At 40.9% G+C, this 17,500-nt stretch overlaps 2 protein-coding genes across 2 annotated transcripts in view; one reads left to right on the top strand and one right to left on the bottom strand.

Moving 5' to 3' along the window:
• Positions 1-1,192, bottom strand: part of LOC137969358 (uncharacterized) — a 1,906-nt gene extending 714 nt beyond the window's left edge. Inside the window, exon 1 of the mRNA XM_068815565.1 lies at positions 1-1,192. This exon is cut by the window's left edge and continues 714 nt beyond it. Within this exon, the coding sequence (XP_068671666.1) occupies positions 97-1,185 (1,089 nt within the window). The 5' untranslated portion in view covers positions 1,186-1,192 and the 3' untranslated portion in view covers positions 1-96.
• Positions 1-17,500, top strand: part of LOC137969350 (low-density lipoprotein receptor-related protein 6-like) — a 90,743-nt gene that overhangs the window by 69,829 nt on the left and 3,414 nt on the right. Inside the window, exons 10-21 of the mRNA XM_068815548.1 lie at positions 2,053-2,432; positions 3,243-3,371; positions 3,783-4,185; positions 4,814-4,998; positions 5,452-5,664; positions 6,592-6,711; positions 11,469-11,588; positions 11,784-11,900; positions 12,487-12,528; positions 12,960-13,001; positions 16,898-17,017; positions 17,137-17,500. The exon at positions 17,137-17,500 is cut by the window's right edge and continues 3,414 nt beyond it. Of these exons, the coding sequence (XP_068671649.1) occupies positions 2,053-2,432; positions 3,243-3,371; positions 3,783-4,185; positions 4,814-4,998; positions 5,452-5,664; positions 6,592-6,711; positions 11,469-11,588; positions 11,784-11,900; positions 12,487-12,528; positions 12,960-13,001; positions 16,898-17,017; positions 17,137-17,500 (2,235 nt within the window). The remainder of the gene's footprint in view (positions 1-2,052; positions 2,433-3,242; positions 3,372-3,782; positions 4,186-4,813; positions 4,999-5,451; positions 5,665-6,591; positions 6,712-11,468; positions 11,589-11,783; positions 11,901-12,486; positions 12,529-12,959; positions 13,002-16,897; positions 17,018-17,136) is intronic.

Below are 17,500 nucleotides of genomic sequence, written 5' to 3'. Positions count from 1 at the left end.
GCCATAATAATTCTGGAGTTTGTCAATCATTGCATCAGTGAGTTTGCCTTTCCCACCTAGACCAGGATTTTCTTTCTTGAGTTTCCGCAGCGCTGTTCAAACACGTTTCTGTACATGTCCTATGCATTCTTGCTTGACAACCTGGACACTGTCCGCTGAATAGACATCTTTGACTTTATTGAAACTTTTGCTGTCACCATCTGAGTAAAGTTCTGCATATCGAAGCTTGTGGGTAATGACAGACCGTCTAAAAATACGATCAGCACCCTCTGCTTCCATGGCAGGTGCAGACCCCTTGTAATTAGATTTGCAATTGTTGTGGTCTGCCCTCCAATGACGGTACTCCTCGCTGTCTTTATCCAAATGGGAATGCCTCTGACATTGTTTACAAACTTTTGAGAGAGGTTCTGCATCTAGGACTCTACCAGAATCAATCGACATAATAATTACACAACCATTCTGGGAAGAGTACCGCCTTTTTTGCCAGGTACCGTCACAAGAAACACCACAGTTCACAACATCATTTTCACCAGCATGCTGGGCATCCCTGATTTGTTTTGCTGCATTAGACATGCTGTCCTTGGCAATTGCTTTGACATGTTTAGCAACTGTTCTTGCATTCTTCTGATAAGCCCTTGCTGTTGGAGGTGGTGGTATATTCATTAATGTGCAGAACTTTTTTGCTCCACTGTGACCCTTTCCTATGAACCTCATGGAGTACTCCAGACGTCTGTTTACCTCATGGCTTAAGGTTTGCTCTTTGGAGGTGTAAAACTCATGCTTCCAGCCACAACTTTCACAAAGGACGCGAAGACTTGAAGCACATCCCTTCCTTTGGCAGTATTTTTCTGAAAGAACTAAGCCAAAGTCCCCGCAATCGGCGCACCTCATGCCAGAAAATGCAGAGGACAATATCTCCATGTCAACAAACCGAAAGCCAGTTATTGTCGGCTCTTGTATAAAAGGTTTTTCTTCGATGAGATCGCACTTTGTTAATAGCTTCTTTGAAGACACAGACTTTTTGATTACCTCGCTCGAGTCCGGGGAACCCAAACCACATGCTTCTTCTTTTGGTTGATTGTCTTCATTGGCATCGCTCTTAATAACAATCGCTGTCGCTGGTTTCGAAAACTGATTTCCCAAAAACCTTCTTTTAGGACGTCTTCTTGTTCGATGTTTAGGCATGACTGATTATAAACGATAAGAAAAATCCGAAAAAACAAGAAATATCTGTAATTGCCGAAGAACAAGAGCATGAATTGCATGTACTTTCGAAAAATCCGAAAAATGGAATATGATTGTGCCGCGCGGGCTCATACAGCCCTCAGTATGGCAATAGTGGCCATGTACGATGCAAGGAAGAGTCCCTTGTCACGCAATGGTCGTTTTTTCAACGAAAACAAGTTTTACGCGTTGTTTTTCCCCTAGAAACAAAGTGTAAACAAAGCTGTTGCCCCTAGCAACCAGAAACCTGCCCTCACAAATAAGTGAATTATCAATAAAAAATAAATTTCTCTTAAAAAATAAAATAGTAGGGTTAATCTAAGTTAAATTGTGGACTTAAAAAGCGAATAACATTTTTTTGGAAAGTTCTCGCATTTTTTGCCATTTTTAAGGTATCATACCACCGTAAGAGAGCCACCCTTGGGGTTCCGCGCGTGAGCGACCCGGCAAGCTGGAGAAATCTCAATAAAGAAGACAATTAAGTCGAACCCAATACAGAAAAATGGCTTGTTTTGGTCGTGTCGTGTTACGTTTGTCCCTCATCTATTATCAAATGCTCTTTTTGCAACAAAATTTATAGGGCAACTTCGCAAGCATGGCACGTCACAGTTATTTAAGATTGCGGCCCCAGGAAAATTTGTTCCAACACGAATACGTTTTTGAAGAACTTTCCAACCAGGTTCATTCGAAACAAATTCTCCGGTCTTGAGCAAGAATGTTTTTTTGCACAAGGCTGTCTTCACGGGATTCGATTTTATTCCTCACACCTGGTCTGAAGGATAAAAGTTTAACGCTTTGGGTGGTTAATGTGCATTTTTTTTTTTGTAGGCATATGTACTGGGTGAACGGTGGAAGAGAGCCAACTATAGAAATAGCTGACTTAGATGGATCAAACAGACGCACTTTATTCAAAAACCCAACTCCTCCTGCTGGCTTAACAATCGACTCTTCGACCGGATTAATCTTCTGGGCCGATCAAGAAAGGAGGGTGATTGAGTGTGCAAACTTAAATGGAACAAATAGGCGAATTGTCGTGTCAGGGCTGACAAAGATATTTGCCCTGACACAATTCAAGGATTATATCTATTACGCTGACTTGTCAACAATTTACCGAGCTAATAAGACGAATGGATCGGATCGGACGCGAATTGAGAGCAATATTGACGTTATTATGGACCTTCTTGTATTTCACAGCAGCAGACAAGAAGGTACGTAAAGAATTCTGTACACAAAGGAAAGGAAGTTTATTTAAGAGTCTAGTCGTGGTAGCGCTGGAGCGCTAATTGAGGACACTGAACTGGAATAAACAATTAACGCAAATCAAGTCAAATGTTGGTTTTTGAAAAGAGGAGAAACCGGAGTACCCGCGGAGAAAACCTCTCGGTGCAGAGTGGAGAACCAACAAACTCAACCCACATATGACGCCGAGTCCCGGAATCGAACCCGGCCACACTAGTGGCAGGCGAGTGCTCTCACCACTGCGCCATCTATGCACCCCATATTTTGTCCGGTAGTATCCCTTGTTGCTAGTTTTCACTGAATCCCAGTCTTCCACCGCGCGCACTAATGAAATAATTGTTAAGTACTTGTCAAGCATGCTAATTATCAAGCAGACTTGGTACTAGAATGGTGTGAGATGGTCACAGACTGCTCATTTTCGACGAGATTCAATACAGGGGTCCTTGCAAAACATTTTCCTTGCAATTGTATATTTTTGTGGTCGCACTGGGTATTTTGGATTCAGCAAAAACATTCACCATTACGACAGCAGAATTTTTGAAGCTTTGTAATAATTACCGATTTGATTACTTGTTTATTAATTTTTCTGGCCAGCGCCTAAAAGAAACTCTCGAGAACAATAGCGTATGTGCATTTTGGCTTTCAATAGATACTCTTGCGTATTGCAGCAAAGGGGCCTCTTTACCATTGTGCTAGGTTCCGATGTGTTGTTTTGCGATGAGTGCTTGATATACCGGTATGTCAGCGTTTTTCTTGAAACACCTCCATTCATGTTTCAGGCTGGAATCCGTGCGCTGCTGACAACAATGTATGTAGCCATCTTTGCTTCGCCAAACCTGATGGCACAAGAGTGTGTTCCTGTCCCACGCACTATCAGTTGTTAGATACGGACAAACGAACTTGCGAAGGTAAAGTAAACTTTTAAGACCTTAAAGGCCTTAATGCCTATCGTTTTAACAAGTTGCAGAGGTTATAACTTTGACAAATCGCAGAAGCGAACAAGTATTAGTCAATCAATAAGTGGTACAGGCTGCCAGCAGCAAACGCACAAAAAATTCGGACGCAGATACCCCGAGTGGTTTCGTTTTTTCCTCTTAATTTCCGAAGTTTGAAGGACAGGACAATTTTGTTTGTTTTATCCCATCGTTCGTTGTGTGTAAGTTATTTCCCTGGCATTTGATTTACGTGGGGGTACATCGTTTGTTATTTCGATTACTTCGTCATTCTAAGATTCGAAAAGTCAAGCTTTGCTCTACCAGTCTTTTACAGGGTTACTGAAAATGTGCCTTACGTATGTTAATTATTGTTCTCTTTTTCAGCTCCAAGTGTCTTTATGTTGCTCAGCACCAAAACCACCATTCGTCGAATCTTGATTGACTCTGTTGACAATCTCGAGGTGGTTTTGCCTGTGCGCGATTTAGAAAATGTCCTCTCCATCGATTATGACATCAACAGCCACTTAGTTTTCTGGATCGATGGCGGAACCACCAAATCAATCAAATGCGCTTATCAAAATGGAACCAATGTCAAGACCCTCAAGATAAACAGCGGTGCATCGCCCTTTGATCTCGCAATCGACCCCTACGGACAGCAGCTCTATTGGACAGACAGTGTCTTCAATAGCATCAACGTTTACAGTTTGAGGAACAAAACTAATATGGGTGCGATTTTCAAGAAGGATGATGTGTATCCACGTTCGATAGTGCTTTATCCTGAGAAGGGGTAAGTCTCGCGCCATGCACGGGTACAATTGTTAAGAGAGCACTAAAATGAATAGTGGCATTTTATACCAACAGCTTGAGTGTTTTTAAAAGTATCTTGGCTGGTCAGGTTTATGCCAGATGTGCTAGGGCGTAAACGAGCATAATGCAAGCGAAAAGGAATAGAGAGAAATTCAGGAGAGCATAGTCGCCGAGCTGTAACATTTATCGCAGAAGATTAATCCTTGTGTTTTCTTCGAGGCAACTGCTTGTCATAAGACTGTGAAAATTGTCTTGCTGTATTTTATTTCTCTATTCTCAATATTTCCTTGTCAACTGTAGTTAACGGGCAAGGAATGGGATGTTGTTTTCGGTTAATATCGAATAACCTTTTTTCGGGTACGCGAAGTTTAATCTCTGTCCTTTTTAAGTCTGTGCCTGGGTAACTTGGTGGATGGAACTGCGAAGATCTCATTTTTTACGAACAAGTCCTGAGAGCGATTTTGATTTGATATGCGTTGATTTATTGATTTCAATCAACAGTGTCCCCAACTAGTGCTCCAGCGCTAGAAGAGTGGACACTTAATAAAGGGGTAAAAATTGTATCTTGGTGCCATTACTAAATGTAATACCTACATTACACATTGCAGGGATATGTATTTCACGGATGAGAATCCCCAAAAGAAATCGATTATGCGAGCAAAGATGGGTGGTGGGGATGAAATGGTGCTTTTCAGGGCAGATTTCCCTGGCGATCTGGCTGTAGATAAACAAGAACAAAGACTGTTTTGGACAGACACTGGAAGGAAGAAAATTGAGTTTGGTGATCTTACTGGTATGTTTAACGATTGCCATTGAAATACTGTTTAAAACTATTCTTAAAACGAAAGTTAGGCAATAGAGAAAGAAGGGGATATGCGAATGTTACAAAAGTTATTTGTCGACATGGAGGTCGGTTTTAATAAACGCCAGCGCTAGCCATTTTCATGACGGCATATCATATGAACTCATCAGAGAGCGACAGGATGGCTAATGGCGCCTCAAGGGGAGTGCAACTTTATCTTCTTGAGTTCTTTCGTCCCAATTGTCAATACCGACGTCTCCAAAATGCGCCTTCGTTTGAGTTATATCTTTAAAAAAACCCCAACCGAAATTCACACTTACTGAGGCCGTATTGTTCTGCCGCCACGTCTTGGGAATAATTATTTTGCAGGTTTGAGTGGGGAGAAGGGGTTATCAACACTAACTTAAATGACACATTACACGGAGTTTTTCTCTTGTTGTTAAGGATATCGAATGACCCCAAACACACTGGTGGAAAAGGATGTTTTACGCCCTGTAGGCCTCTTGGTTTACGGAAACTATTTGTACTGGATTGATAAGGCGTCTAGCAACGTCATGAAAATCAAGAAAAGTGATCGATCGGGCCAAACTCTCGACGTACAGGCCGAAGTAAACGACTTGTCTGACATCGCGATTGTTGACACATTGAAGACCACAGGTAGGACAGGGCTCCACCCATTTTGTTACTCTTGTCAAACTTGATTTGCGTTGATCGTTGATTTCAGTTTACAGTGTCTCCAATAAGTGCTCCAGCGCTAGAACGACTAGACACTGAAATGAAGTTCCTTTCCTTTCTTTGTATATGATAATGCAGGGATTCTATTTATTCATTTTCTCAATTGCTGCTTTTTAGTCACTTGGCCAGAGGCTATGCTTCTTTGGTTGTTAAAAGAGGAGCTCATTTTCCAAACAGCTAGTTTTGGATTTTCAATATACATTGTAGCCTTTCATCTTTGTTTAAGGGCATAATAATGGCCACTGTGACGCCATGTGAACGTTGAGCTTCTCAAAAGAGAGAGAAGAGTCAGAGTAAACCGAATCTCTCGTTTCCCGTTTGCCGTTTGGCGAAGAACGCGATGCAAAATCTCACAAATAGGTGGTTTTTGCGTTACGTCGTGCCGCCATGTCGGTATGCGGAAACAAAATGTCGCACATCAGCTTCTTTTGTTCGTCCGCCAGCAATTGTATATCACATTATTGTCAACTTGATCCGAAAGAATCGGTTGCAACCCATCTATAGGCACTGTATTTGTGAAGAATTCACAAAGGTAAATATTTAAAAAATTACGTCTCCAAACATTGGTCAGGACAAACCCTTGCCTTGTTTCTTTATATTTCAATTCTTAATTTTTTTTTTTTTTTTTTGCAAGTTATGATTATTATTATTATTTCTTTTTCTGTTGGAGACTCGATCACTGTACGGACAATAAAGTTCTTTATACTTTCCTTCTCACCAGTATGGCGGCCTTAGCCTTCCCAAGGTCTATTGTCCGTGAAGGGGGTAGGTGGGGGGGGGGGGATGTGAAGTGTGAAGGGAATGTACAAGCAACAAGCATGTAACAATGTTTTGTTACTTGATTCGCAGATCGCCATCCATGTAACAAGAATAAATGCACACATCTTTGTTTGGTTGGAAGTGGAGGCGAGGCTCAGTGTTCTTGTCCCCTCGACATGATTTTGAGTGACGACAACATGACTTGTGGAGGTAGATCACACTCATCTTATTTGATGCTTTTGCATATACAGGCCGATATTTCGCCATTGCGTATTGTGTTTCGAAGCTCCTAAGTAGCAAGGAAACAGAAAAAATGCCTGGCTTATTTTCCAGTTTACCTGAGGCTGAAAACATTTGGCTTAACTTTGTTCTGTTATTTACTTTTTTTTTTGTTAGCGCGAAAGAAATGCAAGCCCGATCAGTTTAGTTGCTCCAATAGACGGGTAATTACACGGTATAGGCACGGCGTACCAAAAGGTTTGGCAGATAAGACGTCTCATTCGCCTTTTTTTCTTTTGCCAGCGAAATGCGAAGATGGAGAGCACAGTTGTGATAATGGCCAATGCGTAAATAAGACGAAGCTGTGTGACTTGGAACGTGACTGTGACGATGGATGGGACGAGAGAAAAGAGATTTGTGGTAATCTCTCCTTTACATGTGATATGTAGAAGCTCTAATCTTTGTCATATGTGTTATACAGTTACTGTCACTCATCCCTATCTACTTATAAAGTCGTCTTTTCCCTCCCTCCGCCGACAATGTTATAACAGATTGTCAGACAGACTCGACATTGAATTCTTGGTTTGCCCTCACGTGATTTGACGGCCATGTTGTTGTACAAAACAAAAGCAAAATGTCGCTCGCGTTTTTTATAATAATTTTGTTCAGTACACCAATATAGCCGCCATGACGTGAGGTTCAAGCCAAGGATTGAAGAGTGAGGAAGTTTTAAAGCTGAAGGCGGCATAAGTAAGTGACAATGCGATTGGCGTAAAAATTATCGATGTTAGCAAGGTGTCCCAACGCCTTTTAACGACGATTGAACATCATTTAGTTGAGACTGGCTTTTCTCGCCCCGATGCCATAAATACGCCCTTCAAACGTTAATCACCAGAAACCATGATGCACGCACTAATGAAATACCTCTCTCCACAAACGCAAAGTTGAGCACTGTAGCACTTGTTTCACTTCTGCTTAACTTTGGCACGCAGTTAAATGTGTTACGCCGTTTAAGTTTCTATTGATTTTGATGAGAATTGCTACAAGTAACCGGAAGGTTACAGGTCCAAGTTCCTTTAAACAAAAAAGGTGTGCGTATAACTGCATTGAACACTTGTTCACTGGAATTTAATTCACCTTGGAATTATTCCTGTGAAGTGTACTTTGTTTTCAAATTTCCATTTCGAAATTGCGAAGGTAAACGAAACTTTTAAGACCTTAAAGGCCTTAATGCCTGTCGTTTTAACAAATTGCAGAAGTTATAACTGTGGCAAATCATAGAAGCGGACAAGTATTAGTCAATCAATGTGTAGTACAGGCTCCCAGCAGCAAACGCACAAAAATTCGGACGCGAAGACCGGAGTGGCTTCGTTTTTGCCTCTTATTATTCTTAATTTCCGAAATTTGTAGGACAGGACAATTTTGTTTCTTTTATCCCATGGTTCGTTGTGTGTAAGTTTTTTTCCCTGGCATTTGATTACGTGGGCGTGCATCCTTTGTTATAGCGAGTACTTCGTTATTCTAAGGTTCGGTATGTCAATCTTTGCTTTCCCAGTCTGCTACAGGGTTACTGAAACTGTGCCTTAACGTATGTTAATTATTGTTCTCTTTCTCAGCTCCAAGTGTCTTTATGTTGTTCAGCACCAAAACCACCATTCGTCGAATCTTGATTGACTCTGTTGACAATCTCGAGGTGCCTTTACTTGTGCGAGATTTAGAAAATGTCCTTTCCATCGATTATGACATCAACAGCCACTTAGTTTTCTGGATCGATGGCGGAACCACCAAATCAATCAAATGCGCTTATCAAAATGGAACCAATGTCAAGACCCTCAAGATAAACAGCGGTGCATCACCGTTTGATCTCGCCATCGACCCCTACGGACAGCAGCTCTATTGGACAGACAGTGTCTTCAATAGCATTAACGTTTACAGTTTGAGGCACAAAACTAATATGGGTGCGGTTTTCAAGAAGGATGATGTGTATCCACGCTCCATAGTGCTTTATCCTGAGAAGGGGTAAGTCTCGCGCCATGCACGGGTACAATTGTTAAGAGAGCACTGAAATGAAAAGCGGCAGTTTATACCAACAGCTTGAGTGTTTTTAAAAGTATCCTGGCTGGTCAGGTTTATGCCAGATAAGGTAGGGCGTTAACGAGCATAATGCAAACGAAAAGGACTGGAGATAAATTCAGGAAAGCATAGTCGACGAGCTGTAACATTTATCGCAGAAGATTAATCCTTGTGTTTTCTTCGAGGCAACTGCTTGTCATAAGACTGTGAAAATCGTCTTCTGTATTTTGTTTCTCTATTCTTAATTTTCGCTCGTTAACTGTAGTTAACAGGCAAGAAATGGGATGTTGTTTTCGGTTAACATCGAATAGCCGTTTTCCGGGAACGCGAAGTATAATCTCTGTCCTTTTTTAAGTCTGTGCCTGGGTAACTTAGTGGATGGAACTGCGAAGATCTCATTTTTTTACGAAAAAGTTCTGAGAGCGATTTTAATTTGATATGCGTTGATTTATTGATTTCAATCTACAGTGTCCCCAATTAGTGCTCCAGCGCTAGAAGACTGAACACTTAATAAAGGAGTAAAAATTGTATCTTGGTGCCATTACTAAATGTAATACCTACATTACACCTTGCAGGGATATGTATTTCACGAATGAGAATCTCCAAAAGCAATCGATTATGCGAGCAACGATGGGAGGTGCGGATGATATGGTGCTTTTTAGGGCAGATTTCCCTGGCGATCTGGCTGTGGATAAACAAGAACAAAAACTGTTTTGGACAGACACTGGAAGGAAGAAAATTGAGTTTGGTGATCTTGATGGTATGTTTAACGATTGTCGTTGAAATCCTGTTTAAAACTATTCTTAAAACGAAAGTTAGGCAATAGAGAAAGAAGGGGATATGCGAATGTTACAAAAGTTATTTGTCGACATGGAAGTCGGTTTTTATAAACGCCAGCCATTTTCATGACGCCATATCATATGAATTCATCAGAGAGCGACAGCTTGGCTAATGGCGCCTCAAGCGGAGTCAACTTTATCTTTTTGAGTTCTTTCGTCCCAATTGTCAATACCGACGTCTTCGAAATGCGCCTTAGTTTGAGTTATATCTTTAAAAAACCTTAACCGAAATTCACACTTACTGAGGCCGTATTGTTCTGCCGCCACGACTTGGGAATAATTATTTTGCAGGTTTGAGTGGGGAGGAGGGGTTATCAACACTAACTTAAATGACGCATTACACGGAGTTTTTCTCTTGTTGTTAAGGATATACCCGCAACACACTGGTGAAAAAGAATGTTGGAAGACCTGTAGGCCTCGTGGTATACGGAAGCTATGTATACTGGATTGATAAGAAGCCCCACGTCATGAAAATCAAGAAAAGTGATCGATTGGGCCGAACCCTCGTACAGGCCACAGTGAACAACTTGTCTGACATCGCGATTGTTGACACATTGAACACCACAGGTAGGACAGGGCTCCACCCATTTTGCTACCCTTGTCAAACTTGATTTGCGTTGATCGTTGATTTCAGTTTACAGTGTCCCCAATTAGTGCCCCAGCTCTAGAACGCATGACTAGACACTGAAATAAAGTTCCTTTCCTTTCCTTGTATATGATAATGCAGGGATTCTATTTATTCATTTTCTCAATTGCTGCTTTTTATTCACGTGGTCAGAGGCTATGCTTCTTTGGTTGTTAAAAGAAGAGCTCATTTTCCAAAACAGCTGGTTTTGGACTTTCAATATACATTGTAGCCTTTCATCTTTGTTTAAGGGTATAATAATGGCCACTGTGACGCCATGTGAACGTTGAGCTTCTCAAAAGAGAAGAGAGAGAACCGAATCTCTCGTTTCCCGTTTGCCGTTTGGCGAAGAAACGCGATGCAAAATCTCACAAATAGGTGGTTTTTGCGTTACGTCGTGCCGCCATGTCGGTATGCGGAAACAAAATATGTCGCACAATCAGCTTCTTTTGTTCGTCCGCCAGCAATTGTATATCACATTATTGTCAACCTGATCCGAAAGAATCGGTTGCAACTCATCTATAGGCACTGTATTTGTGAAGAATTCACAAAGGTAAATATTTAAAAAATTACGTCTCCAAACATTGGTCAGGACAAAAACCCTTGCCTTGTTTCTTTATATTTTCAATTCTTAAATTTTTTTCCGATTTATCGTTTTGCAAGTTATTATTTATTCATTATTTCTTTTTTTGTTGGAGACTCGATCACTGTACGGACAATAAAGTTCTTTATACTTTCCTTCTCACCAGTATGGCGGCCTTAGCCTTCCCAAGGTCTATTGTCCGTGAAGGGGGGAGAGAGGGGGGGGGGGGGGGGGGGGTGGGGGGGGGGGGGGGGGGGGGGGGAGGGGGATGTGAAGTGTGAGGGAATGTACAAGCATGTAACAATGTTTTGTTACTTGATTCGCAGATCGCCATCCATGTAACAAATAAATGCACACATCTTTGTTTGGTTGGAATTGGAGGCGAGGCACAGTGTTGTCTTGTCCCCTCGACATGATTTTGAGTGACGACACCATGACTTGTGGAGGTAGATCACACTCATCTTATTTGATGCTTTTGCATATACGGGCCGATATTTCGCCATTGCGTATTGTATTTCGAAGCTCCTAAGTAGCGAGGAAACAGGAAAAATGCCTGGCTTATTTTCCAGTTTAACTGAGGCTGAAAACAGTTGGCTTAAATTTGTTCTGTTATTTTGTTTTTTGTTAGCGCGAAAGGGATGCACGCCCGATCAGTTTACTTGCTCCAGTGGACGCTGCATAACGCGAAGCTCGTTATGCGATGGTTCCAATGACTGCGAAGATGGTTCTGATGAAATGGGCAATTGCAGTAAGTCTGACTCTTTGCATTTTATGTCATTGCTTACCTTGGATGTGTCAAGGTGATATTAGAATGTTCGCGCACCTGGCATTTGCAAATGAGTTATGAGCCTCGAGAAGAATGGTGTAGGGGTGATTACACGGTATAGGCACGGCGTACCACATGGTTTGGCAGACGTCTCATTTGTAGTTTTTCTTTTGCCAGCGAAATGCGAAGACGGAGAGTACAGTTGTGATAATGGCCAATGCGTAAGTACGAAGAAGCTGTGTGACTTGGAACCTGACTGTGACGATGGATGGGACGAGAGAGAAGAGAATTGTGGTAATCTCTCCTTTACATGTGATTTGTACAAGCTCTAATCTTTGTCATACATGTTATACAGTTACTGTCACCAGGGTCCGAAATTAACTTTTTCATATAGACGCCAACTGGCCACTAGATAAAATTTTTCAGTCGCCAGATGACAAATTGTGGTCGCCAAAACGTTTCGGCTGAAAATGCACGTTTTGAACTCTTTTATGGATACCAGAAAGCAACGACCGCGCGGTCTTGTGTGTGTGTCAAGCATTATTTTTCGCTTTCGAAAGCGAACATTTTGAAGAGACTGTATCCGACCTTGAACATGCAAACCCTGAAGCTCAAATTCCAGCCATTGGTTTTAGTTCTCGCTGCTGTCAATCACTGTCGCGGAACAGGTTCATTGGTCGTATTCACAGTTTTCATTGGTCGTATTCACAGTTGTGATTGGGTTATTCGATCCTCTTCGTTAGCTTCTGTTTTTAAAGCTCTGCTAACCGTCGGGACAAATGTGATTGACGGACGTACGACTGAAGCTGTTGATTGGACTCTTTGAACTTAAAGTCCGCTTGTTTAGAAAACACCTAATACGATTCTTTTTCCTATTAAGGTGGAGTTTCGACATCATCTTATTTATCGACAAGTCTGTCAGGTAAGTTCTAACAAATTCACACATGAACATTGTTCATCACCTACAGGGCCTAAATTGAATATCTAATCTAACCCTTGTCTTGTAAACAGTCCGTCTGATGATTCGTCATTCAAGAAAGAGATGCGTTTTTCTTAATTTTAGAATTTTCTTCCCCTCTTGCATGCAGACTCTGAAGCTCGAAATCCAGTCTATTATTTTGTTTTCTGCTGTCGTCATTCACTGTCACGGAACGGGTTAATTGGTCTTTCTCACGTTGTGTTTGGATTATTTCGATTCTCTTTGTTAGCTTCTGTTTTTAAAGCTCCACTAACTGTCGGGACAAATGTGATTGACGGAAGTAGGACTGAAGCTGTTGATTGGACTCGTTGAATTTCAAAGTCCGCATCTTTAGGAAACACCTACCGGTAATAATACGATTTTTTCCTATATAGGTGGAGTTTCAACATCATCTTATGCATCGACAAGTCTCTCAGGTAAGTTCCAACAAATTCACACATGAACGTTATTCATCATCTATAGAGCCTAAATTAAATATTTAATCTAACCCCTGTCTTGTACGAGTGAAGCTGTTGATTGGACTCTTTGATCTTCAAAGTCCGCATGTTTAGGAAACACCAACGAATACGAATTGTTTCCCTATAAAGGAGGAGTTTCAAATTCACACATGAACGTTATTCATCTTATTCCAAAATGGCTTCCATTTTAGTATTCTTTTGTTTGATTGCAAACTGGCCCTTTTGGCCTCGTTCCAGGTTATATACTCTTTTGAATTTAACGTTTGCAAGTGAGGCCAAAGGGGCAAATTTGCAAAGAGACAAAAGAATCATAAAATGGTTGCAACAATAAAACCAAGGTGACACACGCTAACACCAACGCGGTGTGGCCAACACATAACGCATGCGCACAATCACTTCACCGGGTCAATTAACCGCCACGGACAGTTGTTTCGGGCTTTTTGGGCCTCATCGGCATGGCGTAGCTAACATTTTACGCGAGTGTGTTTAGCACCCCTTTAAGTGGCAGCTTCATATGCCATACATGTGGTAAGCTGGGTTGGGAACAGCAAAACTGTTCTCCCACGGCAAGCATGTGGGAAGGTGGATCACATTAAGAGACAGGCGTGTCACGTAAATCGGGTTGGTGTTACCTTGTGTCACCTTGCTTTTATTGTTGATTGTTAAAATGGTAGCCATTTTGGAATAAGGTGTATTCTTTATACACAGGGTCTCCTGTTTCGCTTTGATGTACTAAAAGGTACTCTTGCGCTTTCATGTACATGTACTCAAATGATGTACTCAAATCTGCCATGTTGTGACGTAGATCCGTTGCGCTTTGAAACCATTGAGGTCCTGGCTTGCTGACGTCTGCAAAAAAAACATTTTTAAAATGTTCAAACATGTTTCCTTTACTAGTCCATAGCCTAAATAACACATTAAGATGTAATGACATCAAAAACAAAGAGCGCAGTCAGTTTATAAAGTGTCATTTTCTCTATTTAAGGTCATAATTAACTTAATGTTAAGCTCCTATGAAGTAAAAAAATATCTTTTGCTTATTTTAAAGACCTTTCAAATTGATGACGAATGGTGTTTTCTATTTTGGAATACCTTCTCTCGTTCCAGAAATATTCAGTTTTTGTTCAAAAATTGATGACGTCGCAAACTTGACAATGACTGTTACAAAATCACAAAATTAGAGTAATGTTATTCAAACTTGGCACCAGTAATGAACATCAGACAAGGTACAAAGTGACACCCATAACGATATCGCCATAGCAACGCTCTCGTTTTCAGTCCCTCTCTGCATGAACCGAATCTCTCAGATTTTGAACAGATAAGTACAGTCAAATGGTCAGACTTGAAACGCATGTGCTGCCCATAATGCTTACCAAGAGTGAACGTGTCTCATTACGACAATAAACGATAAAATCGATCCTGCTTTAAATAGACCCAGCAGCAAAAAAAAAAGGTTGCTGTGGCAACAGCACAGAGGATATCATTTTGTGCCTTCCTTGACGTAGATTACCCCTACCAAGTTTGAACAACACCCATTCAATATTTTCGGAGAAAACTTGAGTATATCTCGGAAACGAGAAAAGATATTCCAAAATAGAAAACAGCATTCTTCATCATTTTGAAAGATCTTTAAAACAAGCAAAAGACATTTTTTATTTCATAGGCCCCTTTAGGCCTTCCAGAATCTTAAAGGTACTGATATCTCTCAGTGTGAATTTCTTTCTTACTCTCAAACAATACGCTCTCATGAAAATCACCTACCTGCGCGTACTGATATATTTAAACTTTTTTTTTCCTTGTATCATTCCTGCATGGAATAGTCTCCCCATGGAGATAGTACACGTTGTAAGCCCACATCCTTTAGTGCTAAGGTTGTAATATACAATAAGCTTTACCGATTAATAACAGAAAAAGAAACAGAATTAGCAATCCACGACGACATTGACCTTTTGATAAAGACGGCTGATAGTCGTCGAAACTGTCAATAATCAATCAATCAGTTTATTCACGTCAATGCGTGGGATGAGGACCCTACAAATCCGAGCCAAAAGCTCATAACTAAAACGCATGACTATATAAGATACAATAAACTATGAGAAAAAGTTAACAAAGCCTAGCTAAGTAAAGTCAAAATAAAATAAATTACAATAGTTTAAAAGAATGTTAGAATTTTAGACCATCATTGTTAACAACATCACTTTAGCAATACTTGTGAAATGTTCGTGGCTAGTCTGACGCGGCGTTTCGTCTCGGCCAAGAGACTCTTCAGAGACCTTTAGCATTCAAAAGCAAACTCGTTGAGCATCGCGCCCAAAGTCCCGTTCGCAAATTCTAGATGTTGACAGTCTGGCCCTCTATCGCAGAAGGATTTCCAACCGTGCAATCACGAGTTAAATTTATACCAAAGCAAAACTATTGTCAAATGCGAACGGGACTTTGGGCGCGTTGCTCAACGAGTTTGCCTTTGAATTCTAAAGGTCTCTGAAGAGTCTCTTGGCCGAGACGAAACGCCGCGTCAGACTAGCCACGAACATTTCACAAATATTTGACAATAGTTTTGCTTTTGTGTAACTTTAGCAATAATCACAGGAAACCCTTGGGCGGGATTTTGAACCCATAACTTTTCAGATACCGGTTAGTGCTCGGCTACCATCTGAGAACTTGATTTCGTTTAGCATTTTAAATAATCCCATTTAAAAACGAGAAAATGATTTTTTTTTAAAATCCGCTATCTTGATCTGACTGACTTATAGACCCACAGCAGCCTTCAAGTTGTATGAATACAAGCTTTCCCAAATATTTTCCGGCGTTGTAAAGTTTAGAAGTCTGGTGTGTGCTATAGCTGCGAAACCGGCCATCAGGAATCAAGTTAAAAATTAAGTTAAAATCCACGATGTTGTTCAAGTAAGCGGAAATATATACATACAGTTTTCGGCGATTTTGACACTAGCTTTAAAGTAAAGGTCATTGACAGAGGGCACTCTGGCAATGACTATAGCAGTGGGTCTGATTCTCTCGAGTCATTTGGCAAAAAAAAAAAAAGACGAAGGAAAGTATATCACAAATTATTAAAATCTCAACCTCGGATAATGCAATTCTCGTGCTCTGATTGGCTCACTCAATCTCGGTTATCAGCTCATATTCCTTAGTTTGACCTTATATGGTAAATGATTGCGCTAAACGTTGCTAAGCTAAAAATGTTTACGCCAGAAATCGAAATTTCTCTTGGTATAAAGGACAAGAAAAACGTTTTTGGGGAAAGTTTGGATCAATTTCGAAGCTTAGAAGTACGCGAAAAAGTAAGAAATGTTTTTGTGATGAGCCTACGTCTGTCTGACCACCAGGTATTACACAACATCGCATCTTCATCAAGTTTTTTCGATTTCGCTAGGATTTTCTCCCTTTTTTCGCTCGTATTTCGTACTTCCAAACTTTTGGAGTTAAAGGAATTTAATAAAGCAATTATTCCATTCGCGCTTGTTGGATATGAGAGTGGTTATAGCCAACTCGGCGCTACGGGCCTCGTTGGCTATTTACCATCTCATATCCAACGCGCGCTCATGGAATAATTGTTAAGTATTAGTCATAGTTGTATTTTCAGCCTTTTGGCGAAACTGAACCGATGAAAATAAACACGATCCAAATAGCAGCATCATAAACCTGAGCCAACTATTGATCTTCAATGAGTGCGCTAATCTAATTGCACAAAACAAGTCACTGAAATACAGGGAATAATCATGCAGCGAACGCAGAATCCAAACTCCCTCGCTTACCTCATGAACCGTTTTAGTTTGTTAATGACTAAGCCTTGTTTCAGGCCATTAGCAATCACGTTTTTGTTCTCTTATCCACAGCTACTACAGCAATTGCAGTAGCAGTTGCTTGCTTGTGTTTGCTCTTTTTGGTAGCAGTTGTTTGCCGGTGGCGCCTTAAGCAACGAAAAAAGGAAGCAAGTTCTGCTCCTTTAGATGCAGGTTAGTTTTATTCATCGCATTTTAGACACAGACGATCACTTCAGCTGCGATAGATACTTTCTTTCCTCAACTCAATCATCACAAACAAGGGTTTCTACATTACCGGCTTCTTTTTGCAGATTTCAAATTTGATGCGTTTATCATCTACAGCACCGTGGACCAAAAATGGGTCACAAAGAAACTGTTGCCAACTTTGGAAAGCAAGCATAAAATTAAATGTTGCATTCACTACCGAGATTTTGTACCGGGGGTACCTTTTACCCAAAACATGGCAGACAGTGTCTACAACAGTAAAAAGACTGTAGCTGTTGTGTCGAAGAGCTTTTTAACCAGCAACTTTTGCAGTCATGAACTGAGCATCGCCCTTCATCGCCTGGCGCTAAGAGGAGATGATAGCGTGGTTGTTGTCAAGCTTGATGACGTCAAAAACAGTCAACTTCCCAAAGAACTGCGATTTAGGAGCTATATTGACTTCACAAAATC

Source organism: Montipora foliosa, chromosome 9 (genome assembly GCF_036669935.1).
Source record: "Montipora foliosa isolate CH-2021 chromosome 9, ASM3666993v2, whole genome shotgun sequence".
In the NCBI taxonomy this organism is placed as follows: Eukaryota; Metazoa; Cnidaria; class Anthozoa; order Scleractinia; family Acroporidae; genus Montipora; species Montipora foliosa.
Note: the sequence above shows the minus strand (reverse complement) of the source record. Positions and strands in the feature narration are given on the sequence as shown.